The 26,926-nt window shown below is 44.8% G+C and overlaps 2 protein-coding genes across 2 annotated transcripts; both read right to left on the reverse strand.

The window, feature by feature from the left end:
* Nucleotides 1-885: 885 nt before the first annotated feature.
* TDRD6 (tudor domain containing 6) lies at nt 886-10,706 on the reverse strand. The gene is made up of 5 exons (XM_008499856.2): nt 4,088-10,706; nt 3,549-3,664; nt 2,398-2,487; nt 1,557-1,642; nt 886-892 (listed from the first exon to the last, which is right to left on the reverse strand). The coding sequence occupies exons 1-5, from the start codon at nt 10,704-10,706 to the stop codon at nt 886-888; spliced, it is 6,918 nt and encodes a 2,305-aa protein (XP_008498078.2).
* A 3,752-nt stretch (nt 10,707-14,458) lies between these two features.
* Nucleotides 14,459-26,305, reverse strand: SLC25A27 (solute carrier family 25 member 27). Its single transcript, XM_008499839.2, has 9 exons — nt 26,203-26,305; nt 24,496-24,687; nt 23,144-23,228; nt 21,147-21,269; nt 20,362-20,474; nt 17,574-17,658; nt 16,611-16,703; nt 16,164-16,266; nt 14,459-14,537 (listed from the first exon to the last, which is right to left on the reverse strand). Exons 1-9 carry the CDS (start codon nt 26,303-26,305, stop codon nt 14,466-14,468), a joined length of 969 nt encoding a protein of 322 aa, XP_008498061.2. The 3' UTR covers nt 14,459-14,465.
* Between the last annotated feature and the right edge of the window lie 621 nt (nt 26,306-26,926).

A 26,926-nucleotide genomic window follows, 5' to 3' on the forward strand; every position in this document is an offset into this window, starting at 1 on the left:
TGTTATCTACATGGTTTTTAAACACTTCCAGGGATGGTGACTCCACCTCCCTGAGCAGCCTGTTCCAATGCATAACTCCTCTCTCAGTAAAGAAATTTTTCCTCAAATCTACACTAAACCTCCCCTAGTGCAAATTCAGACTATTTCCTCTAGTGCTATCATTGTTCACCTAAGAGACCCAGCACCCACCTCCCTACAACCTCCTTTTTTCAGGTAGTCAGAGAGAGCAGTAAGGTTTCCTCTCACCTTCCTCTTCACCAAACTAAACATTCCCACCCAATTCTCTCAGCCTCTCCTCACAGGACTTCTTTCAGACTAAAGATTGTCAACAAACTGGATCCTATTAAGAGACTGCACAGGACTTTGTCCTGTGTAAGGACAAAAGAGCTGAAACAATGGAACTGCCCAAACACTGCTCCCAGACTGCCACTGGAGCCACTCCAGCCCTCAGGGAGCTTGGCACAGCCCACTGCAGGAGCTTTCTACTCAAAACTGCCTTTTCAGAGAGTGGCAACAAGATGCAGTTCTCTGCCTCATGGTTGCATGACCTTAGCTCACATTTTCTGCCCTGTTGCTAAGTAACAGCATCCAGAGGACTAAAAAACAGACTGGGGAAATTGGGAGAATAATAATTGGAAAAAGGAAGGGGGGGAACTAAAATGAAGTGGTAAAAATACTATCAAAGAAACAACAAGATCAAGAATAGTACTGGTTTTGAATGATGCTATCAAAGGAGGATTTGTAGATTCAGTTTAATATTTTAATCAAGTTTTTAACTATTTTTTTTGCTCAACAATTAACCAGATCTCTGTTGCAGGCTTTGTTATTTGCTAGCCATAAACCACTCAGCTTTCAGTATAGTTGTACTGAAGTACAATTGTCAATTCAAGCACTGAAAACACAAACGTTATCTCAACTTAAACTTTAACTCAGTCTCCACCAGGCAACCACTGATCAAACAGGAACAGGTTCCTTTCAACCAGAACTACTCTAGGATTCCATAAATTCTAAAAATAAAACATTCACAAAGAACCTGTACTATTTTCTTTGGTACACAGAATAGTTGTTCACCAGTAACACTTCAACACTTTAAACCAACAAAGATGTGCATACACTATTCACAAACTATGCTTAAAAACTTAAAGATGGTAAGACTATGGGTTTATATTCACAGACCAAGATCTATTAAGGGATTCAGTCATTCAAATCCCAAGCTACAATGCTCAGTAAAGTCTGATTAGCATTCACCTTGCCTCAGAAATGTGAGCAAGGGTACCATGCTGGTGGCTGATGCTCAGAACCCTACCAAAATCTGTAACTTGGGTGTACCACCTCAGATTGTCCAACAGGCTCAATCCACTAGGTTGAATAAATACTAAATTGATTGCTAATCATGACAAAGTAGCAGCATTCACTAAGGCAGTTAAACTACCATAAACTAATGCTAGTAAGACAATTACAACAGAATTAGAGCAAATACATAAGCTCAAAAAAGTGTTTCTAAAATAAAGCATTTCATTGAAAAGTCAAAAGCATGGAAACACTGAGTGCACAACCTCTTTGAGAGGTTTAATGTAGTCTTACCTTGAAGTAAGGGCTCGTCTGGTGAGGACTGTAAGTTTTCTGTTGCAGGGGTTATTGCCTTAAAAATCAATAAAATTAAAAAATTTGTTAGGAAGCTGGCACTACTGCCAAGATAGTTTTTCCACTGAGAGACTTCCTTTAATAGAAGACTAAATTTTCCAGTCAGCACTCCTGGACTCTTTTTTACCATTGTTTTCCACCTTTTTATATGTGACAACAGAAGCCTGACCACTTTAAGCTTTGATGCAAAAACTGCCCTGTGAAGAAGGAACTGGAGATTGATGCTGTTATCATTGTTGGTAGCCTGGCTACCAACAAAAGGGAAAAGTTTACTATCACTTCCTAAATGCTTCAAAACAGAAGTGTTTTTCATGATTTTCCAGTTAGTTACATGCTCTACTAGCATCACCTGTCAATAACCACATTTCAATGTGGTTCTGCAGTTCTTCACTAACAGTAGCCTTACAGTACCATTTTTTTCTTCAAACTGTGTTCATTAATCTATTCCCAGACTGGATTCACAGTCCTCTGGCCAAATGGCTGACAGTTTATATAATTATATAACTGATATAATTTATGTAAACTATTTATATAATAGATTTATACAAATTTCTATAGTCTCCAGAGAGATCTATTAGAGTAAAGACCATAACATAAATAATGTACTTCTAGTGGGTGGCATGAATGCAGTTTCAGATTAATGCTACTTTGCCTCTTTTCATGGGGACAAAAGAAGAATCACATCTAAACTCAAGAATATCCTTTCTAAAAGTCAGTACTGTCCTCCCCAAGTCCACTACCACACCACCATACCTCAGATGATCTGCCAGCCCAGTCAGGAATACCATTCCAGACATTCTCAGGATCCACAAGCTCCTCACTGCCACTAGAGAAATTCAAGACCTGTACAAAGAAAAACCCAACACATAACCATCACAGCAGTGGGGCCTGAGAATGCACTCAGGAAGGAAAGGCAGCAGTAGAAAAATACAATTGAGGATTCCCTGCCTTTTAAAAGGTTTTTAGTCTGGATTATGCAAGGAAGAGCACCTGTACTAAAGCTAAATATTAGTTCTGAATTTTCTGGGCTTCTAATTAAGAAGAAACCTGGAAAACATCTTACTAGATCAGAGCCAGTAAGAAACTGATGAACAGGGATATCACTACATACCTGACACTCATCTGAATACAACTGTGGTTAGATTTAGCTACCTAAGGAATCTACCAGCAAAAGCACTGTCTTCCATAAACGTAAGACAGTCAATCTTCCATAAAGTTACTTTTATGAAATGATCTCTTGGATTTGCAAAACCTTAGATTACAACTTTAAAGCCTTTTTGTGTCAGCATAACATCTGTGCATGTGTCTACATACACACACCTCCTGAACTAGAGGAAGGTTCAGTTATCCCATAGCTTAAACACCAGCAGAACAAGGCAACCCATGAGATCATAATCTGTTAAAGTTAACTCTCACCAACCACTAATACATTACCCAGTTTGACTGAAGAAGGAACAGTTGCCTATTTTTCACTAATTATAGTATAATTTAAGTTTCTGCTCCAGTTTCTACTGTTCTAACTTGAATTCCTCAAAACATCAGTAAAATAATGCCAAGCTCCTTTAGTATGTAATGGTAACACCACTCCTTAGCACAACATTAACTTGCAGGTTAAAAGGAACCACACACAAGATACATATGTAGATACATTTAAGTAGGCATCTACAACTGGATCCAGATCCTTCAGGCTTCAGTCAATAAAGGGGAATAAGATGTGATGGGAATATCAAGTGCTGACACAACATCCACTCAGTTTGAGACACAGATGATTATATGTAGTCTGCAAGTCCAGGATCAGCCTTTGCAATACTAAGTCTTAAATTGTGTAATAAACTTGTATAAAATAAAGACCACAGAAAGGCCAAATCTTAAGAATGCAGAAAGAATACTCAGACCCTACTTACCCTGGTACCTTTTTCAGATATCTCCAAAATGCGAGCCTCACACCATTTTAGAGAGCTCCACACCACACATTTGGAACCAACAGCAAAGCCCTTTAGATGACAAGTATACTCATGTTCTGCAAAAACAATGACATATTAGTGAAGGAAAAAAAATACAAAAAACCAAAATATAACAGCAATGCCTTCAAAAATTCAAATGCCTCACAACCCTGCTCCCCTAGTCCTTACCTCCCTCCAACTATTTTCAATATTTGAAAGGTAAAAATCTGTCATTATGGCCCAACTTTAATATGCATTTCATGTTCAAAAATGGATTTTCAATCATAATATCATTAAGCTGTCAAAGTAGGGTTACTGTTACAATGTCACATTATCCAAGAGATACTACAGTTAGTCTGACACCCTTAACCCAAAGTGTACCAACATTATTACCAATATTGTAACCCACTAGGGAATGAAAACTAGGTTTCTACAAAAAAATCTCGTTTGAATGTGCACAACATTTTGATTATTTAGCTCCTTATAATCAGATGCCTTACCTGCACCACACTCAGCCAAGTTCTCATTTTGCTTTTTTCCTATTTCTTCATCCCCAGGATTACAGTCGGAAGACTGCACACTTCCACATCCTTCAAATGACTTAGTGAAGTCTTGTTTTATCCATTCTTCCACATAACCAAAATCTTTCTTCCTCTGCCACTCCTGATGTTTCTCAACTTTACAGTCACAGGATTTCACAGTGCAAACAGTCCTCTGATTGGTTAAGTCCTCTGTAAGAAATGGAAATCGACTGCCACTGTTTGCAGAACTTTGCAGTGCAGGGTGTTCCAATCCTAAGAAATCCTCCTCCCCATCTTCCTGGGATGGTTGTGTATCAGGCAGCAGCCGTTCCAGAAGCTGATCAATTTCATTACCAAGCATTAATAGCATGTCATGGGGCTTCAGGTCCTGTTTCTCAGGTCTACCACCAGATGAAGACAGGGAAGCAGGCTCTACTTCCATCCAATCTTCCTGCACAGCTTCTGCTTTATGAATTCCAGGCAAATCCAATTCCAGAGACTTTGCCTTCTCTCCCAAAGAAAGCTGAACATCAGGTTCAATCAGCTCTGCAGCCTTCTCTCCATCACTATCTGAAGGCACCAAGTTCTGTCTCTCATTAAGAGATGGTAAAACTTTAAGAAATTTCAGAGCTTCCAACACCCCTGTCTCCCCACTCACATCTGGCAGCTCAAATGATTCCTGTTTCAACACTTCTCTTGCTTTGCTGCTGGAAACTGTTTGGATTTCAAGGGTCTCTGTTTCCAGAGCTTCCTTTGTTTCTTCACTAAAGGAAGATGGCAACGAAAGTGCCTCTATCCCCATAATGAACTCCTTAAATGAAGATTGCATCTGTAATTGACTCAGTTCTATTGACTTCCCTGTTTCATCATTCAAAGGCTGCACCTGGAGCACTGGCAATCTTTGCAGTTCTTGTTGTTTGTTTCCTAGAAAAAGACTGGCTGCTGAAGCCCTGCCTGGCAGTTCTGCTTTCAGCTCAGAATCCTCTTGAAACAGTACTTCAGACGACTCTTGTTCTGTGGCTTTCATTTCACTCCTCAAAATCTGAGGACTGCAGCTTCTCAAGGGCTCTGGTAATTCAGTGTTATCACTCTCTCCCTCAGCTACAGAGACCTTTTTATCAAAGCTGCTGTGGAGCTCAGCTGTTTCACATCCATCCTCAGCCTCCCCAGACATAACCTCAACAGCTCCCACTGACACATCTGCTTTTGCAGTATTTAAACACTCAGAAGTTACACCCAGAAGTTCAGAACCAAGTAAAGCACTTTCACTTTCTTCTTCAGCTGACCCACCAACAGCAGTAGTTTCTCTTTCGAGACACAGACCTGCATCATTATTTGAATATCTGCTTAAGGGATTCTCAAGGTCTGAGAAAGAGCTGCCACCAGCCCCTTTGCTAGCTTTCCAAAAAGACTTCATCTCTTCATTAATGCTTTTGCCAGAAGATTCCAACTTAAGAACAAACAGACCAAATTCAGAAGCTTTATCTTCCAAAATTTCTATTACTTCAGCTTCTAATAAGAGGCTTTTGGTGATATCATAAAACTTGTCTTTTGCTTCACTAAGCCACGAGCCCTCTGAGGATTTGAAACCTGACAGACAGCAAGGAAATGCTTGATAAGGTATTTTGAGCAACTCACATGGAATCTGTCTGACCATCTCCATGCTAACAGCCTCCTCACTTCCATAATCTACATGCCTAACAACTACGTTGTCACCTTTTATACTGATGACCTTAGCTCTGTAGAACTTTCCATCTTGACTGTATTTTGCTAGACAGAAATCACCACTTTTAATACAAGACCTGCAATCATCCAAAGAATTTAGTCCAAGGTTTTCAGCTTCCTCTATTTTTGACTCTATGTAGTTCATGTCTTCTGTATTAGCACTGCAACTCCAAAAGTATTCTGGACCATCTACCACTGTCACATAAATTTTTATAATCTGTCCTGCCTCTGGAAGCTTCCAGGTAAACAATTTACAATCACTTACACAGGAAATTTTGTTTTGTGACTGAGAAGGTGAAATCTCACACACAGTTATCACGTCACTGTTCTCCATTCTATCGAGTATTTCTGTTGAGCAAAGTCTTCCAAGATTTTCATCAGCCAAATCCACTGTTATTATCCCCTCATGGTCACTGAGAATAACTTCCCACTTATCCTCAACCTTCTCTACAAATTCACACGTTAGCAGAATTTCACTTGTTCTCTTGGTGAAATAAAGCACTGCTTTCTCTGCCCAGTCTGCATTTTTTTTCCATTTAAGTCCTCTTAGGAAGCAGTGAATGCTTATGGCTGGAATAAATGACAAGTCTTCAGGGAGTCTGCATGCTTGATCAACATTAATTACTGATGTATTACCATAATCAATATACTGTATACTTATCAAACTGCCAGAAATCTTCTCTTTTACTACAGCTCGGTACCACAGGCTGTCTTCTGAATAAACAGCACTGATTAAGTCTCCTGCTTGGAAAAGTTGTCCACAAGGGTTCTTTGCTTGTGCCTTATCATTTAAGATTTCTGAAATGCTGTTCAGCTGAGCCTCATCACTTCCAAGTTGAACATAAAAATCCAGTGGATCATTTACATGAGACACATAAACTAAGGATTTAAGACCAGGCACTATCTTCTGCTCCAGTAGGTCAGATAGATTTTTAAGCATTACACACCCACCTTCTGCATCAGATTTATTGTCTGACTCTGTACCCAGCTGGATGGAGAGCAGAGACTCCTCCTCTGCTTTGTGTAACAAAAAAGCATCCTTCTTACTGCCAAGTATTTCATCAAATTCCACCAATGCAGCTGCCACTTCTCCTGAAGGAGGCTGGAGAAGGTTTACATCTTCTTTAAAATGCCTTTTGCTACTCCTGCCTCCTCCCTGGGTTCCAGATATACATTCTTCTCTTTCAAGAGGCCTACCTGCATTTAAAGGAGACTCTGCAGTCTCATTCCTTTCATTCACATCTGTATTTCTAGTGCCCAAAGTTTCAGTTTGTACATGCCTAAACAGTTCTGCATTGTTCATTAAGTTTAACTTCTCCTTCAGTTTTGCATTAAATTGAGTATTAGCATCAAACAATTCAATCAACAGTTTACCATCAGATTCCTTTGCTACTACTATTGCTTTTAATTGCCTTTCTAAGACAGCTTGCTTGAACCATGTTGTAGCTTCTTTGGGAACATTAGATATATCAGGTAAGGAACACTTTACAGCCTGCATTGGTAAAAGCAAGATGTCATATGCATCACTGGGTAAAGGAAGGAGATGATCTTCCTCTATAGTCTCTGTGTTGCCAAAATCCACGAAGAAGACTTCTGTGTGAGGTTTTGTTTTTTTAATTAGCCCCCTGTACCAGTGATTGTCAGTATACTTGGCTAGACACAAGCTCCCAGACTTATGCAAGGTACCCAAGCTGGTCATTTTTTCACATAGATGATTAATGTTCTCATTAAGCTGTGCTAAGACATTCGCACATCTTTCCAGTTGGCAGTAAAATGTCCATGGATCCTCAACATGCGTAATATAAACATCTTCCTCATTCCCAATTTTGATACCATGGGTGGAATAATAGTAAGAATGAAGCTGAACTGAGGAGACCAGAGGCTTTTGAGGAGATAAAGGTCTGGCCACACCTTTGTCAGTCAAAAACTGGCAAGCACTCTGGAAAGGGGTCATTAAATCTACAATGTTAAAGAGCTCGTTATTGTTTATCGAAGCCAAGGCAAATATTGTGCACTTTAGTTCAAAGAGGGATGATGAATCAACAAACTCCTGAAAGGTCTGAATTGCTTCTTCATCCCAAGCAAAAGGATCTTGCCCATTTGGCTGGATGAAGTTGTAAAGGCTGCACCTGAAAGCCTGAGGCTCTAACCTTAGAAAGCTCTCTTCAGCTGAGCGGAGGTTTACGAGAGACACCAGCTCCCTGTTGCCATAGTCAACATAGAGGACTTCTACTTTTCCTGCAGAAGAAACCTCACTAATAATAAAAGCCCTGTACCATTTTTCATCCTCAGAGTACTGTGCTAGACATACAGAATTTGGCCAAGAACACGGGTGGGATGATTTTTTACAATACTCCTGAATTTTCGCCATTAATTCCTTAAGGTCATCACAATTTCTACTTAGCTGACACCAAAAATAACTAGGATTTTCAACATATGTCACAACAACATTAACTGTACTTCCCACTTCTAATTGGCTTCCGTAAAAGGAACTTTGCTTCTCTGCCACATAATTCTGTCTCCAAGAGATGGGCAGGTTTTCCTTACCCTCACACTTCTGGGCAGGAAGAGATTCATTACTATTAGAATTGTGGATGGCTGCAAAAGGGCTCTCTCTGACCACCACAACTGAGGAGGGATTAAGTGCTCTATCATTTCTCTCTTGACCTGATTCTTCTCTGAGCCTCTTCACTGTATTTAGTTGGCTTTCCTCACCAGCACATGCTAGGGGAGAGGCCTGGCTCACAGCTGTATCAGATGATTTCTGAAGAGTCTCAGGTATTTCACACCTCTGGTATTCAGCATACCCTAACAGGGCCATGAGTTTATTTACACTTTTCTCTCCTAATTGGGAATCATCAAAAATTTCAACCATGTATTTGTCACCCTGAGCACTGAAAAAACGAATGTTTAGGCCCTTGTTCAGTACCATCTCCCTGAAGGCAGACACAGACAATTCACTCCAACTCCCCCTCAGAGGAGAGACACCTGCCAAGGAACACTTAAGAGCTAAAGCAGGTAATTCCATGAATTGAGGGAGCAGCTCCTTAACTGCACACTTATCCACAGTTTCTGTATTGCCTCTATCCACCAGGTGTATTTCTACCCCACTCTCCAGTACCCTGGTGATCACCGCTCGATAGAAGACCCCCTCTTTCCCACTGGCACAACAAAGGGATCCAGGCTGCAGGTCCCACCCACCACCATCCAGATTTGTGGCATGGGAATAAAAATTCCACATGCTCTGCCTCAGCTGCCTGAAGAGGAGACGATGCTCATGGAGCTGCAGCCAGAACTCAGATGGGTCCTGGAGGTGGGAGACCTGCACATCATGGAACACTCCCAGCTTCAGACACACAGGGGACAAATCTTTGCACATTAAAGCAAAAGGAGGTGCTCTTGGTGGCAATTCCAGTTCTTCAGTTCTTGACTCTTCTACTTTTGGCTGCTTCTGAGCCTCAGTGTGGCTGACCTCTGTATGGCTGTTCACCAGGCAGCAAGCCTGCACCCCAAAAAGATGATTCAAGTTGCTGCCATTTTCCCCATACAGGGTCACATAATAGAGACGCTCAAAGGAGTTAAAGGTTTCAAGGCAAGCACTCACTCTTTTGTCAAGGACCAACCTTTTCAGCTCCTCAATCTGAGACAGGGACCAGCCACAACCCCTGTCTGAGATACCCTGAAGAGCACACGGGTAGGTCACCACAGGCATACGAAAACACTCAACAGGCAAATGGCGCAGGTCAGCTTTGGACACAGTCTCTTTCCTGCCATAGTCCACAAAAATCACCAAAGCTACCTGCTGGTCCTGCTCCCCAGCAGGAAGATCCAGCAGGAGTGCACGGTACCAGTGGCCATCTCTGCCACGAGCAGCACAGGGAGAGCCCACTTCAGGTAATACCTCTTGCTCCCAGCGGTCATAAGTGTGGGACATGGTATCAGAAAGGCACCGGATCTCCTGGGACAGGCTCTGCAGCTGGCAGTAGATACGGTGTGGGTCAGAGACATGGGTGACCAGGACAGGCTCTGCCACACCCAGCTGAAGCTGTGGGTAGAAATAATCCAAGGCACGTAACACAGGCTGATACATGTGCAGGACGTGGAGAAGCTGTGGCACTGCAGAAGATACAAGGGAACAGGCTGGGGGCTGCAGCTTGGCCTGGTTCCTCAAGTGGTTACCAGTCAGGCAACACTTCAGCACCTGGCAGAACCAACTGGGAGTGACCTGCATGACCAGGCCCAGGTGATTCATCTGGGCCACAAGCTGTGGCAGCTCCAGCACTATGAGCTGGGGGCTTATCACCTCCTGGACCTGGCCAGACACTTCCTTGCCATGCAGGTGACTGAGAAACTCCATGGCCTCCACTGTCCAGGTGGAGCCCGGCGCATCCCCACAGACAGACAGCCCAGGGCCTCCAGCAGGCATGACATTAGCCACGACACAGCCCAGCACCTCAGGGGGCAGCCGGAAAAACTCCTTGCAGCCCCGTGCCAGGTAACAGGCGGCCGTGACCACCGTGCAGCCCTCATCGAGCAGGAACACCCGGTAGTCCTGGCCACGGCGACTCACCACGCAGCAACGGTACCAGAGCCCAACTAGCTCCACCAGACCCACGTCTCCAGTGCACAGCTCAGCCCCACCAGCCACCACTCCGCCTGGGCCGGCCGCCAACCGCGGTCCCACCGCCTCCTGGATCTCCTGCCGCAGGCGGACGTAGTCAGCACCGCGTTCCCCAAGAACCCCCCACAGCTGCACCACGGGCACCTCAGGGCGTAAGCCCACTGCACAGACTCGCAGAGTCACGGTGGTACCGGGACCGGGTACCGCCGGCCCGGAGCCCGGTCCGGGTCCGGAGCTGCCGCCTCCGCTCATCCCGCTGCTGCCGTTACCGCCGCTGCCGCCCTCGCCGCCGGCACGCGAGGAAATGGCCGCCCCGCCCCGGCTTCATGGGCACGCGCCGCCCACGTGACCCCTGCGAGGAACCAGCCGGCGGCTGCGCCCCGTTGGTCGAGTCCATTTTGATCCCCGAAAAGGGGTGGGAGTTGGGGCGGGGGAAGAGAGAAAAGAAGGGGAACAGGAGAGAAGAAGAAATATAGAATTTTTCTGATAAATAGAAGTTTCTCGAATGCGTTACAAAGAGGTCAGCTATCACCGGAGCACGCTGGGGCAGTAGAGATCAGCCCAGAGCCCACCGGAGCTTCCCTCTCCCAGAATGGAACGTTCCACGCCGGTATGGTCACTGCCCGAGGGGCGGGGAGAGGAGGGGAGGGGGGAGAGCCCTCAGAGAGCGCTTAATTTCTATTGGCCAGAGCAGGAGGTTGGGGCGGGGCTTGAGGTCAGAACTTGGCGTCTATTGGTCAGCGTGGGGAGGCAGTGTGAGGGTGGGGCGGGGTGGGAGGGGCGGCCTCAGGTTCCCGCCTCGCCTGAGGCGGTGGCCGCGATCCCTCCGTCACGGCCCTGTCAGTCACGGCCCTGTCAGTCACTGCCCTGTCAGTCACCGCCCTGTCCGTCACCGCCCTGTCAGTCACCGTCCTTTCTGTCACCGCCCTGTCCGCCACCGTCCTGTCAGTCACCGACCTGTCAGTCACCGTCCTATCTAAGCCCTACAGATCCCTCCCTCCGCCAAGCCGTGGCTGGCTGAGCCATCTGCAACGCGGGGAGGGTGGCACCGCACAGAGGGACAGCGGTGTGCGGGGCTGTGCTGCCTATGGTTGGGGCAGCCACCTCAGAGGACCCCGGGAAACACCAAATGTGGGGATTGGGTTGGGCTCACCCACTGCATCTGTTCCCTCTGCAGTCGTGTCTTAGGGGAGACCCTAAGAAAAGAAAGGACCCCGAGGTGCTGGGGGATGTATGAACATAAGCCAAAAATGTGTCCTTGTGGCCAAGAAGGCCATTGGCATCCTGGGGTGCATTAGAAGGGGGGTGATGTGGTTAGTAGGTCGAGAGAGGTTCTCCTTCCCCTCTACTCTGCCCTGGTGAGGCTGCATCTGGAGTATTGTGTCCAGTTCTGGGCACCTCAGTTCCAGAAGGAAAGGGAACTGCTTGAGAGAGTCCAGAGCAGAGCAACCAAGATGAGGGAGTGGAACATCTCCTGGTGAGGAAAGGCTGAGGGAGCTGGGGCTCTGCAGCTTGGAGAAGAGGAAAACGAGGGGTGAGCTCATTAATGTTTATAGATACGTAAAGGAGGATGTAGTAAAGCTTTTCTCAGGGGTGATAAATAATAGGACAAGGGGCAATGGTTGTAAGGTGGAGCATAGGTGATTCTATATAAATATTAGGAAGAATTTTTTCACGGAATATGACAGGGCACTGGAACAGGCTGCCCTGGTTGGAAACCCTGGAAAACAGGTTGTGGAGTCTCCTTCCCTGGAGACATTCAAACCCCACCTGGATTGTGTTCCTGTGTGACCTGCTGTAGGTGACCCTGCTCTGGCAGGGGGGGTTGGACTCGATGATCTTTCAAGGTCCCTTCGAACCCCTAAATTTCTGTAATTCTATGAATACTGCCATGTGTCAGTGCTTAAAGGGTGGCTATGATGAAGATGGAGACCCTCCCTTTTACAAGGAATTACGTAGAAAAGATGAGGGGTTATGGGTGCAGGTTGATCCCGGGGAGATCCTGATTTGACACCACAAAGAATATTTTTCACTATGAGAAGAGTAGGATATTGGAATAATATCCCCAGGGAAGTGGGGGATTCCCCAGCATTCAACACTTTTAAGACTTGGCTTGACAGGGTGCTGGGCCATATCATCTAAACCATGTCACTACCTACGAAGGTTGGACCAGATGATCATTGAGGTTCCTTCCAACTAGTTGTTCTGTGATGGTTTTTCCCTTCTTTTCCCATGTGGGTTTGGATGGGGCTCCCTTCCAGCTCCAGAAATGGAGGAGTAAAAGGGGCTTAAGGGAGCTACAGGAGGGTCCAGGAAAGTAAGCTCTTTGGTTTCCTTTGCTAATTGTTGGTTTCTGAAATTGAATCTGGAAAGTAAATAAATATGGTCATGTGCTTCACAGGGTAGGAACTTCTGCTTGAAAAATTTGGAATTACAAAACACTAAGAAGCAATGCAGCAAGTGTCAAGTTCTCTTATTCAAGTTATTTATTTTTTTAATACAAAATACTAGGAATCAGCCCTGTGATGAATCTCTTTAATGTTTCCATGTGCACACACACACACACAAAAGCTTTACTAATTAAATTCTCACTGCAAGACTCTTAAAACAAGGTTTTTAACTAAACAAATCAGATATTTCTCCATATCCATCACTGGGTTTATCTGAGTAATGGGAGAGCAGGCAGGACCACTCAGGATATAACAGAAGCAGATTTGACTGCTGGTTTATAATCCATGGTGATGATATGCAAGAAGAAAAGAACTCAGATTTTTTCCCAGGGTAACAAGTAGAAAAATAACAATATCTCTGAACAAAAACTTCTCACCTCCTAATAATGGTGACATGAATTCTTTTCCACACACCCAATTGCACGTAGCCCCACCGGAACTAAAATAAAATCAAAAAGTACAAGTGCAAGCCAAGAAGAGGCCCAAAGTGCATTTAGTCAGAAATTGGCCCATTGAAGACACTAGTAGCAAAGATTACTTTAGGAGGAATCCTGAGTAGTTACTCAGAAAACTTAAGACTTGCACAGTCAGTTCATTTCTAGACAGTGCTAAACCAAAGCCAGCTTTGTTCTGATTGCTTTTGTACTGCATTTTTGCCTCCTGGTTGCCAAAGATAAGCCTAGTGACAGAAGCAGTCCTATGAAATCTAAAAGCCCTTAGGTTTAAAAAAAAAATCACTCATATTCAAATATTTTGGAGTTGTTTGTTTTGTTTTTAAGAGAACATTTTATTCTCTGTTTACAAGAGATGTAAAAAGGGCAGTGTGTATTCCCATGGAAGATGATCCAGTCTGACACATCAGGAGCTTCTGCTAGAGGGGCAGAGCAACCTAAGCTTTTGATCCCCTGGGCACAGGACTGCATTTTCCTCATGGAAATTCCAGGGCTGAGTGAAGAGCTCAGGTGGTCTCTGGAATGCAGGAAGAACACAACCCCTGCCACCTTTATTGCCAAGCAAATTTGAAATCAGGTAAACTGCTTTAATTTTTTTAAGTTCCCAGAACTACAGGCTTGCTTTGCTGAGGCATCAGACTAAACAGAAGTAGCTTTTTATGTCTGTGCAAAGGTAAGAACAACAAAAAATCCCAAATAATTTTATAGACATTTTAGCCAGAGAAGATATTCAGTGCTGTGTTGTTCAACGTGCTCTTGTCCTTAATAGGAACAATCTCTACTATCAAACAAGCAAACACTATTATATTCTACTTGATTGGTACATTTTGTTTACTGTTTCAGAAGCTGGCTGCCAACTGAAGTACTATTGTGGCAATTACATTCTGTGGATAACTTGAATTTCTTAAAGCAGTCTGACAAGTAAATAGCATCCTTAAGTCATGTTTACTCTTAACACATGAAGATTGGATTTGGGGCTGCAACCTAGACTTGTGATCCTATTACCAGTCTTCTAAATGAGATCCTGTGGGATCCAGATGTCTTGTGAAATGAGAATTCAGCCTTCCAATTCTTCTGTGTTTTGTGAATATTGAAGTGGTTTCATGATTTTAAAAAGAACTAACTCCACAGATCTTTCTGATTTGTTCATAGGTAAGCCAGAATACCAGTGACCAAGGAGCCTGCAAAAGCAAACACAGAATCAGAGGCTTAAATCAGAAATGATCCAATAAATGAACATATTAAATTGTGTCCTCTTAAAAATCATATTCTTATACTCAGTTTCACATTATGTCTCTCATGCAAAAATTATAGTGTAACACAAGGTTAAGATTACCCAGTCCCTCACAAGACACCTAAAATATTTTTTTCTGCCAGCCCATAAATATTTGCCCTGAAATGTTTCAGCCTGAATTATTTTCAAAGCACTTTTTTTAAGGTTTTACTTGTTATAAAACTTTAACCAGAAAATTACACAGTTCTCATTGCATAAAATTTATATCATGCATCCACTTAGTTGAGCTACTTTAATTTTTAATATTTTTTTGCAATAGATCAGGCTGCCTTGTGCCTAGAAAACACTTTTTCCTGCTCCTCCAGAGGAGGATTTTGCCTTTGATCACAGTGCTGAATCTGGTGAGTTAAACAGTGTCAAGACCCTGCAGCCAGCTGGCAGAGTTCAGACATAGCCACACTGTTAAATTCTTACACACTTATAAAATAAAAATCAAAACAAAAACCCAAACAAACAAAAGCCAAAACCCCCCCCCCCCAAAAAAACCCCAAAGCAATCAAAAAATATGTGGTCACATCCAAATTTGCTATTGGGAATTGTCCCTTGCCCAAACTAAGAGTTCAGGCAGCTGAGTTCCAGCTGCCAGCCTGAACACAAGAGGGGCAAAAGTGAGATCTGGGATAGTGCAGTAATAAAACAATTGTAGCCATGGGTGGCTACAGGCTCTTCAGAAGAGACAGGCAGGGTAGGAGAGGTGGAGGGGTAGCTCTATATGTTAGAGAGTCTCTTGACACTGTAAAAATTGAAGTCTGTAATAATAAGGTGGAGCCTAAAGAAGAGGAGGCTCAGGGGAGACCTCATCACTCTCTACAACTCCCTGAAAGGAGGCTGGAGCCAGGGGGGGGTTGATCTCTTTTGCCAGACAACTTTCAACAAGACAAGAGGGCATGGTCTTAAGTTGTGCCAGGGGAGGTTTAGGTTGGATATTAGAAAGAATTTCTTTACAGAGAGAGTGATCAAGCATTGCAATGGGCTGCCCAGGGAAGTAGTGGATTCTCCATCCCTGGAGATATTTCAAAAGAGACTGGATGTGGCACTCAGTGCCATGGGCTGGGAATCGCAACGGTGGTTCAAGGGTTGGACTCGATGATCTCTGAGGTCCCTTCCAACCCAGCCAATTCTATGATTCTATGATTCTATGAGTTCTGGGATCAGGAGAGGAGGAATGAAAGTAAGAGGGATGCAAAGTGAGTCCAGGGCTGGGGGAAAGAAGGGAAGAGAGGAGAGCTTAGGAAGGGAGAAAGGAGGGAGCCTGAAACTGTGAAAAAAATAAGGAAAATCACAAGTAATTAAGGAGTGTGGCGTTTTCCAGGTTAAAGAGATGCAAGAGGCTGCATAATGGAAGTGTCAGTACAAGAAGTTGAGTCATCCATTACATTCAACTCCACTAACTCCTATTAAATAAATCAAGAGACCCACAGAGTTTTGGAAAAGTGTTGACTGAGAAGGAACTCCTTATATTTTAATGCAAACTTTTTCACGCTTCTTGTAAAGAGAATAAAAAGGGCCTTACCATTCGCATCCAGGTGGGTATAAAGCCTTTGTACAGAGACAGAAACCCTTCACCCTCTACAGTTTGAACCAAGCAGTCCATGGAAGACTTGTACAGCAGACCTCTGGCAATGTGTGAGGACAACAAATACTGTTAGGTCTACAAATATGCAATTTAAAAAAAAATAAATCCCACCTCCCTTGAAAAATAATGTGTATCAGAGACATCTGTACAAGACAGAGCTCCTCCTTTGTAAGCTCCCTGGGGTCTCATCAGCACTGAGATGCACTAAATAATAACTGGGCATCACCACAAGCCCTCCTGGACATGCAAAACTAAAATAGTAAAATGATTGTCAGGAAGATGAAAAGCAAATTGAAGACTTGGCACTTTGCTCCCTGTGAAATCATTGAGACTCAGGGTTTCAGTTTTTTACAGAAAATTCAATCTCTGACATGGCTGTTGTACCTTCCCTGTGCATCTCTGGGCTGGTTCATTATCCGGGTTTTGACCACATCAGCAGGAGTTCCCAGGACAGCAGCAACCAGGCCAGAGCAGCAGCTGTCAAGGGAAGCAGATAATTAACAAAGAAACTAAGATTTATCGTGACAATCTAAGCATCATGATTCCAGTTCTAACAATAAATTAAAAAAAAAAAATCATAAGTAGTTTCATACTGTTTCAAAAAAACCCCAAACAGTTTCATGAATAGTTTCATACTGTTTCATAAAGCACAAAATAATGAGTAATACTTCATAACATAAGCTTGATTTGGGAGAAGGCTTGCAAGTATTGCTCTTGATGTCTTCCCAGCACCAGCACACTCTCTGGGTGCAGTTCTGAGGCAGGGATAAAGGATCCACAGCAGGCAATTTATGACATTGTTTATACAAAGCAGATTTCTTCATAATTTAAGGGAGAGTTTATATTGCCCGTTCTTACAGCTTGCTAAAATTAAAACTAGGTTGGGGAAAATAGTAGCATATCTAGGAAAGTGAAAATTCCTGTGCTTTTCACAAATTTGAGGTGTTTAAATGTATCAGCAAGGCACTTCTGGCGAGGGCAGTTTTATAGCAGTGGCTGTTGCATCCTTTGCATCTTTTCAGAAGTCCTCTCAGGGGAAAAAAAATAGTTATAAAGTTGTATTTTATGAGCAATATCACAACCAAGCAGCAGGGGCTTCTGCTGGCACAGAGAGGTAGATTCAGACTGTGAGGCTGGAAATCATAGAATCATAGAATCATAGAATTGGCTGGGTTGGAAGGGACCTCAGAGATCATCGAGTCCAACCCTTGAACCACCGTTGCGGTTGCTAGACCATGGCACTGAGTGCCACATCCAGTCTCTTTTTAAATATCTCCAGGGATGGAGAATCCACTAATGGATTAAATAAATGCTCCAGAGCAGAAAAAAAATCAGGGAATAGGGCACCTGGCAACACTTTGAGTCACACTGCTGTCCACAAGAGGAGTGTTCAGAAGCAAAAAATGTTTCACTGAGTCATATGTGGTCAGATCTGTAAAGAGGATGAGAAAAAACAGCATTGTCAGAAGTGAATGGCTTGGCATGACATAAAATTTCCAGTGCAGGTCCTCCCCCTGGCACAGCTAGAACTCTGCCCCCAGGTTCTGATCGTGGTTGTGCCACCCAGGTCCTGTTGTTAGACATGTGAGTACATCCTCCATGCCACTACAATCGTCTCTGATTTACCCTACAAATGATAAAATGGATCCCAAATTGAAAATTCTGCAAAATAACTCAAGCCTCAAACTGTAAGGGTGGTTCTACCTCTCCCACCTTTTAGAAAAGCATTAGAAATGTTAGGGGAAAAAAATGTAGATGATGTCATGAGAGTTATATCATCTTCTTCTGAAAGCAGACATGAGTTACAGACTCTGGGCATCTCAGCAGCAGTGACTGGGAAGTTTACAGCAGCCCTTAAACTTCAGAGCCCAACCTGCCAACCAGGGTGACCCTCCTGGCACTTCATGGTGCTTCACAGCCCAAACATACCCAGGGAAAAATAACTTCCCACTTGTAAAAAGGTTTCCTTGTCTCAGTTTTCATGTTCAGACTGCACATTAATGCTGTGTATGGAGATACATAGCTCAGGTAACAGTCATGATGTAGCTCTCATTTAGCAGCTCCAGCTACAAACTATCCATCCAGTGATTCCACTACTACTCCTCAGCAAAATCTCAGCTTACACCACCCCTGATACTCTGCCTTCAGAGATATTATTTTGGTCGTGTTGCTAACACACCCCTGTGCTGAATGCTGCAGGACTCGATAGTCACCATGCCAAAGGAATTCAAGCATGCAAAATAAAACATTGCCAAGGTGATGCTACAGGGTGTGCCACCAAGCACAGAGTGAGGGTTTATGGTGGGCTCCCACTGGCTGTGTCTTTTGGTCCCTAAGATATCTCCCTCTTCATAGAATCATAGAATCATAGAATTGGCTGGAAGGGACCTCAGAGATCATCGAGTCCAACCCCTGATCCACTACCACTGCAGTTACCAGCCCATGGCACTGAGTGCCACATCCAGTCTCTTTTGAAATATCTCCAGGGATGGAGAATCCACTACTTCCCTGGGCAGCCCATTCCAGTGTCTGATCACCCTCTTGGTAAAGAAATTCTTTCTAATATCCAACCTAAACCTCCCCTGGCACAACTTGAGACCATGCCCTCTTGTCTTGCTGAGAGTTGCCTGGGAAAAGAGACCAACCCCCCCATGGCTCCAACCTCCTTTCAGGGAGTTGTAGAGAGTGATGAGGTCTCCTCTGAGCCTCCTCTTCTCCAGACTGAACACCCCCAGCTCTCTCAGCCTCTCCTCACAGGGTCTGTGCTCGAGTCCCTTCACCAGCCTAGTTGCCTCCTTTGGACCTGCTCCAGCACCTCAATCTCCTTCCTAAACTGAGGGGCCCAGAACTGGACACAGGACTCAAGCTGTGGCCTCACCAGCGCTGAGTACAGGGGCAGAATCACCTCCTTGGACCTGCTGGCCACGCTGTTCCTGATACAGGCCAGGATGCCATTGGCCTTCTTGGCCACCTGGGCACACTGCTGGCTCATGTTCAGCTTCCTGTCAATCCAAACTCCCAGGTCCCTTTCTGCCTGGCTGCTCTCCAACCACTCTGTCCCCAGCCTGGAGCTCCCCATGGGGTTGTTGTGGCCAAAGTGCAGAACACGGCACTTGGCCATGTTGAACCTCATCCTGTTACCCACCCAACATATCCTAGAGGTTTTGGAGAGGCACAGGAAAGGAGGGAAGGAGGGAATGCCTTTCGGATCAAACGAGCACACAGGCAGCCACTACACCTTACAACCTTCAGTCTCTGCCTGAACTACACTTCAGGTGTATCCACAGCTCCATCACACCATCCTTGGGCTGTAGAGCTTGTTGGTCAGGACACTGCTCCATGGACTGTCTACCAAGCTCAACCTTGGACATTTCTTACCACCACAGACCTGCTGGTAATCACTGAGCTGTGAGATGGAGTTAGGCTTTTCTCAGTGATGACCAGTGATAGGACAAGGGGTAATGGGTGTAAATTGGAGCACAGGAGGTTCAAGTTGAATATTCAAAAAAATTTTTTTACTGTAAGGGTGACAGAGCCCTGGAACAGGCTGCCCAGGGAGGTTGTGGAGTCTCCTTCACTGGAGACATTCAAAACCCGCTTGGACACGTTCCTGCACGATGTACTCTAGGTGGCCCTGCTCTGGCAGGGGGGGTTGGACTAGATGATCTTTCGAGGTCCCTTCTAACCCCTAGGATTCTATGATTCTATGATTCTATGATCTGATCACCAGATCTGATGCTGGCTTAGTTTCCTGGCTTGGCCTCAGACCTGTCTCCTCACCACATGTTTCTTGAGGATCTGGATCTCAGTGGAACCTGGCTGCCTTTGCTGCCTCTGTCCTGCTCACCTTTCATGGGCATCAGGGAGCTGGGGTGTGCCTGTGGAGGTCTTTGTTAGGGACCCACCCCATCAGCTCCCTGCCCACCATCCTTCAGACACAGACACAGACACAGTCTTATTTTTATGCAGCCTGATTTCCACAGGAACAAAATGCTCAAGGAAGAAGTCACCTGCAGTGTCCTTCAGACAAGCCTCCTGTATTGATAACCAGCAGACAAAGACCAGGAGAGCAGCTGGACTTTCTTTAAAACTTAGATGAGGCCTTAAGCACTACAGAGCAAGTTCTGGAATTTACCTCCCATGTTCACCAGAGCAGCTCTCTGGACATTTGGCACCCATCCAGCCCAGAGACCTCGTATTCCTCCTTCAGACAGGATCTTCATAAAGGCATGGTGCACTCCTTGAAACCTGAAATCAGCACCCAGCTATTAAGTAGAGAGCCCAGCTATTGGAGAAATCCTTGCATACTCCAGCACTTTGATGCACCACATCTTCCCATAAGAAAGGCAATTTATACCTGTAAGGATCTGGCCCTCTGGATCAATTTTTTAACCAATTTTTGGATCCATCTCTGACTTTCATGCCAAATATTTACTAAGCATACTAGTTACTCAGGGAAGCAACAATCTGATTACTAATGACTGACAACCCATTAATCCCACAGCTGGGCTGCAATGCTAAATGTAGAAGACACTAAAAGGTGCCAGCAGTTTTGCATTCAAAGAGCAGCATGTCCTGGTATCTGCAGGAGAGTCTTGAGCCCTGATGTTTGCAGGCAATGCAGCCCTTCCCTGCCCCCAGTGCATCCTGCATGAGCCTTTTACCCCATCCTTTCTTCCAGCTTTCCTTCTTCAGAAAGCATCCTTCCCTTCTCCTTGCAGAGCACTGGCAAGAGTAAGGACATCTGGGAGTCACCCTCTCTGCTGTCCAGAGCCATCAGGTGCCTCCCAGGCACTGCTCTTCTCCCAAAAAGGTTCTGAGAAGCTGGGAGGGGGATGGCAGAAGACAGAGAGAACCAAGCTTGGGGACCAAAGAGTAAGGAAAGTAAGGAAAAAAATACCAGCTTTTAGAGGAACCAACCGTAATGGCTTTCCTTCCAACTTCCTTTTTCCTTCCATCTGCATCTGCACCTTCACCAGATCAGTTGGGCTGGCAAAAAACTGTCCAATGGCACCGGCAGCCATGCCTCCAACTACAGCTTTCCTGCCAAACCGGGAAAGAAAATCTGCTCCAGAATAAACTGCATTTTTTTTTTACAAATCGCAGCGTTCGAGCTGCAGAGTTGAGCAGCACAACCCCAGGGAAAGAAGTGCAAAGGGTTATTGCTTATTCGAACAGCTAAAGTTAAGGTAATCATTGTGGGACTGCAGGTAGTTAAGGTGCTCAGAAATACTTCTGTCAAATTTAAGAAAGGATTAAAGCTTCTCTAGGGAAAAAAAATCAAGTTATTAAACATCACCAAGATACTCTGCTTCCTCTCCAGATTACTTTGTGCTCTTTGCTTAAAGTTTAAAGGCAGGATGGCAAGGTGCACAAGTAAGGGATGGGGCTTCACATATTATAATAGCTGAATGCCAATCTCAAATTCTAAACTGCTTGCTGATACATAAAACTTTTTTTACCTCCCATTGCTAATAGATGTGCTGTGTTAATTTTCTGGTTCTTCTTACTTTAATTGAACCAGAAACCGTGGTACTATATCCCTTCCCATAGCACCAAGCATGATAAGTACTAATTTGTATTAGATTTTATAAATCCCATCTTGGAACCAGCTACATTTTGGAGCCAAGATTTGATTTTGGAGTAAAATAGTTGATTAGTTTTGATACTGTGTGTGATTGTAAAAATACACGGCCAACATTTTAACAATAAGGATTTGACAGTTAGAAATGATCAGTTTTTATAGAACTTACAGAAAAAGCTGCTTCTTTCCCCACAGATGAAGAGCTAATGCTGTGGCTACATACTACTTGATTTGTCAAAAAAGACTGAGATTCAACTGTTGTTGAGTTGAACTTGCAAAACAAAGATTCTGGGTTTGTTGTTTATAGGAATCACTCCTCAGGGATGAAGCACGGATTTCACTTAGGTTATCATCTGCCACACACTGAGGGAGGAAATACTGCCTTTTCCTTCACAATCTTCAGTAGCCAGAATGTTTCCATCTCCTGGGCTGAAATGCACCACCAGGATCAGCACACCTGCCTCTTCTTACACCCCAGGTAATAATCCAATGGCTCAATAGTGCCTTACCCAGGCAGTACAGAAAACAGCAAACCAGCAAAGCACTGCCATATGGCTGCTGGCCAACATCCAGCAGAATCCAACCCTCTGGCAGCTGTGAGATGTACCACCCCTCACTTCTTTTCCTCGAAACTCCAGAGGGTATTTGACATATCCATCATACTTTTGGAACTGTGTCCTCACCCTGTGTGGAGTTAATGGAGTCTTGGATGATCTCAGAGCTGAGCAGAGCAGAAGCTGCAAGTCCAGCTTGGCTCAGCTGAAGCTCTGGTTTGCATTACCCAGGCAGCTGTGGTCACAGTTCCTCATCCTAGTGTCAGGTTTGTGCAATTGTTCACAGCTTCTCCAGCAGCTGTCACACACAGCTGCACTGTCAGCCAGAATTTACCTGCATTTCCTACCCCTTGACCCACATGAAAATGAAAAAAGAGCTGTGACTACATCACAGACCTGGAGTCATGGTAAAGCCACCCTGGCTCCATTCTCATCCAGGTCAACTCCTGCCAGCCTTGGGCAGCTGTTCCTATCAATGTGGTTTATCATGCTTCTCCATCTCCTTAGTATCCTTACTAGAGTACTCATCATCCTACTTAAGCCTCTGAGAAACCTCTTTCAATATTTCTTAAGTTCTGTTCCCAACAGAATGAAAAGAGATTCCCCAGGAACTCAAATCAGAAAGTCTGTATCAGTCCTTAGCCCCCTACTTTCTATTTCCTCTCCTTAGGGTAGGTGAGAAAAAGGCAGTTTTTAGGGCTGCAGGACTCGTACAGTAAGGAAGATCCCCAAACAGACAAAAATATAAATATGCAACATTACCAGAAAGGAAATTTTACCAGAAAGGAAAGGTTTCATCCTCAGACTTGCCAAGCATGGAGTCACGAAGATGTTCGTACGCAACCATCCGAACACCAGAGTACACTGTGGAAAACAAAACCAAGAGATGATTCTTGGGTCTGCTATTTCTGGAGGTCATGCTGTGATGAAGAAGTCAAGAGACTGATTGTAAAACACTCTGGAACCTGCTTGGGTCACTGCTTTCATGTAAGTGACCAAAATGGGGAAAGTGGGGGGGCTCCTGGTAGCAATGCTAGAGCTGGAAATTTTTAGCATCAGGAATTTCTCTGGCTGAGCCACACGTCTGCCAGGAGGATGCTTGTACCTACATGGAGCTTATACCTGCATGCTAAGGACATGCAACTGCATTGCTTCCCTCTCAGCTGATGCCAAGCACAAAACCTCCCACAAGTGCTTTTGAGGTTTGTTGCTGTCACCTTATTTCCAAATAAAACACAGAAAGCTGTTACCTGTAGCCAAACCACTAATATATTTCTTCATCATTGTGCTTGCAATGTCATCTTTTTTTACCAACCCATGCCCACTTCCCTCAAATAAAGGATATTTATTGTTCTGAGGACCCTTGAGTGCCTGCTTGCACTGAAGACTTTCCTGTGAAGATGACAGGAAAATTACATTTTGCTTTCCCAGAAGCCACATTAAAGCTGTGACAGAATGGGCAAGAGACATAAAAGAGGGGACTGAGTGAAAATCTTACATATTTCAAATCACAGAATTGACATGGTTGGAAAAGGCCTCTAAAATCACAGAGTCTGTCACCCCAGAAATAAACACACCATGCCCAGCAGAGTATGTCTTGAAGTGCCACATGTACTCATTTTTTGAACACTTCTAGGGATAGTGACTCCACAACCTTCCCGGGCAGCCTGTTCCAGTGCTTGACTGCTCTTCCAGTAAAGAATCACAGAATCAGTCAGGTTGGAAAGGAGCTCTGAGATCATCAAGTCCAACCCTTGATCCACTCCCCCCGTGGTTCCCAGACCATGGCACTGAGTGCCACATTCAGTCTCTTCTTAAAAACTTCCAGGGATGGAGAATCCACCCCCTCCCTGGGCAGCCCATTCCAATGCCTGATCACCCTCTCTGGAAAGAATTTCTTCCTAATATCCAACCTAAACTTCCCCTGGCAGAACTTAAGACCATACTTTAAGAAATCCTTCCTAACACTTAGTCTAAACCACCCCTGGCAGACTGGAGGGATTGAAGGGCAGGCTGGAGAAACCCTCTCAGATATACTGGAAGTACAAGAAGACAGTGCAAGCTCACACCAAAAGGCTGTTGGCTGCAGAAGGCAGGACCCAACCTTGTCCTCTCACGAGCAGATAGTCACCTATTTGGCGGTAGACAGCTGGTGTGGCTCCTTGCCAGAGCTTTTGCAAGCCCTCCTCTTGCAGGATGCCAGCCATGGTGCCCAGCATGCCCCGGTGAGGGACCCTCCTGCCCCAGGCAGCTCCATGGCGACGAGCAGCGGCTTCACCTTGGACCTGCAGCCGAGTTTTTGTGAGATCCAGGGGAAAAGTCACTGGAACGAAAAAGCAGGGAACAAATGTGATTCTGGGTGAAGCTGCAGGGAGAACTGCCACGATGGTTACACAGTTCTCTCTACCCTGTGGCCAAGGGGGCTGTGCAAGCACCAGCAGGCAGCAGGGACTGTACCCAACGTGAGTGCAGGTGATCTGTGGAGAAGAGGAGATTCATGTCCAGATCTGATAAAAGTGGCTCAGAGCATAAGTAACCAAAAGACGTTTCTGCCAAACACCACGTCTCTTTTTGCAGATTCATCATGCAATATGCCTGCTTTGCAAGAGACTCTGGATTAAAAATCCTGTTAAAAGTCCAGTTACTCCCCCTGATTAAAGATCGGTCAAATCTCTTGTAAAGCATGTGGCTTTTTCAGTTCTCCCCAGCATGGTAAAAGCACACGTAACAGAGTTAGAAACAATCCCACAGTGGCCACTATAATGAAGACAACCATGCAAAGTGAGCATCAAGCCTACAAACCACCCTCAAACATTCTGCTTTGCTGATGCAGACACAAAAATCAATTCAGCTCATTATTTTTCTCACTGGAGTTAAGTGGTGGCCAGAGAAGGTGGCCCACCTCCACCTCAGCTCCCCAGGGCTGCTCCTGAAACAGTATGGATACTTTATTTGTTGCCTTTAATTTCAGTTTCAGGCCAGAGATGTCTCATGGGGTGAGAGACTTTCCCAGCCTGTCTCAGGTGCTGTGTTCCCAGGAGCAGGAGTTGGTTTTGGTTTGATACCTCTGCAAGACAGAAAGCTACAGGGTCCTTCCAGAGGAGGGGGGATGCAGTCAGACCCTCAGCAGATTTAGTTTGTGAATTAAGTTGGGTATTCATGTCCAAAGAGAAGCAAAGATTGAGAAGTTGCAAATCATTAGATGGATGCAACTGATTTGCCTGTAAGAGCTTGCAGAAATTATAGAAAATATCCAAATAAATGACTGGCCACAACACAGTGCTGTGCAGATGTCAGTGCTTCTTTCTTGCATTTCAGTGAGCAGTTTACTCCATCTTTATAGAAACCTCCACCATAACCAGAATAGTGAGATTCTTTTATTATTATTATTATTATTATTATTATTATTATTATTATTATTATTATTATTATTATTATTATTATTATTATTAACCTGCACTAAGTAAATTCCTGAAAAACTCTGCCTCTTGCTACTAACAGGCAACAGATCATCCTGCATCTTTAGTTTTCTTGCAGGCACCCAGAAAGAGCATAACTTAAACCAGTCACAGATGTGACTGCAGCCTTGGAGCCAAACATTTCAACCCGAAATAAAACATCTCCTTCCTGCCATGGTCAGGTGGCCTAAAGCATTATCAAGGCTGAAATCCTTGAAAAGTCACGAGTGGAAGGAGCAGCTCTGCTGGGTTGAAAAAAACGGAGTGAAGACCAAAGAAGGAGGCGTAGAGGGACTGAAGGTCCCCACCCCACCCACCCCTCATCCCTCAGAAGTCAATTTTGTCCCCCTTCCCTCTCGGAAAATCCCGGTGGATGGTACCTAGTTCTGCCACAGCCGCTGCACAGGCTGACAGAGCGAATTTGCTGGCTCGGGGCCATCTCTCTGGAAGAGGAAAGCTCTTTTCTTCTCCTGCAGGTGACATCTAGCGTCAAACCTGAAATAAAGCCAAGCAGCCAGCCTTGGAGGCTCTGGAGGATAAAGCACACCCTAGCTCAGCTCTGTTCTGAGCCGTTTAGGAGATAATTTGCTGAAGGTCATCTTTCCCCAGCGCCAGCACCGGGAACCGCAGCAGCCCGGGTGCCTCCCGCAAAGCTGCGGGGTCCCAGTGCAGGGACAGGAGGGAATCCTGCGCAACAGGCTCCTGGGAAATGTAGTTTGTCACCAGTGCTACCCTCTGCCAGGAAACAGGCAGCGCAGGTACAGGCACGGAGAGAGTTTTGCCAGTTATCTACATAAAAGAAATCATTAAAGAGAGCTCAAGGTGATGGGAGCGTGTGGGGGCTGTTTGCTTTACGGGGTGCTGGTACCGGCAGCACTGCCTCGGGAGGTCCAAACTGCTTCCCTGTGCCAAAGGGCATCCAAGATGGATGGGTTGATGCAGATCCTTAGCAACCAGCTGGACGCTGAGCTGGAGAACTTCTCCGCGTTTGTAGCAGTTCGCATCTCCTGGGGAATGAGGCACTGAGCAGTGGAGTTGGAGTGAGAGGCACAAAAACCTGGGAAGGCAGAAACTGAGCCTGTAGGTGAAAAGTTTAAAGCTTTT

Source organism: Calypte anna, chromosome 3, assembly GCF_003957555.1.
Source record: "Calypte anna isolate BGI_N300 chromosome 3, bCalAnn1_v1.p, whole genome shotgun sequence".
Taxonomy (NCBI): domain Eukaryota; kingdom Metazoa; phylum Chordata; class Aves; order Apodiformes; family Trochilidae; genus Calypte; species Calypte anna.

Bases quoted from the DNA above. Each gene is read 5' to 3' on its own strand.
- SLC25A27 (XM_008499839.2), bottom strand. From the start codon at position 26,305: ATGTCACCTGCAGGAGAAGAAAAGAGCTTTCCTCTTCCAGAGAGATGG. The intron at 16,267-16,610 runs GTACAACAGCCA...ACACATTGCCAG, and splicing joins CCCAGAGATGCACAGGGAAG to AGGTCTGCTGTACAAGTCTT. The intron at 14,538-16,163 runs GTAAGGCCCTTT...TTGCTTTTGCAG, and splicing joins TACCCACCTGGATGCGAATG to GCTCCTTGGTCACTGGTATT.
- TDRD6 (XM_008499856.2), bottom strand. From the start codon at position 10,706: ATGAGCGGAGGCGGCAGCTCCGGACCCGGACCGGGCTCCGGGCCGGCG. The intron at 3,665-4,087 runs GTAAGGCATCTG...TTGTTTTTGCAG, and splicing joins CTTGGCTGAGTGTGGTGCAG to AACATGAGTATACTTGTCAT. The intron at 1,643-2,397 runs GTATGGTGGTGT...TTGATTTTTAAG, and splicing joins GGGCTGGCAGATCATCTGAG to GCAATAACCCCTGCAACAGA.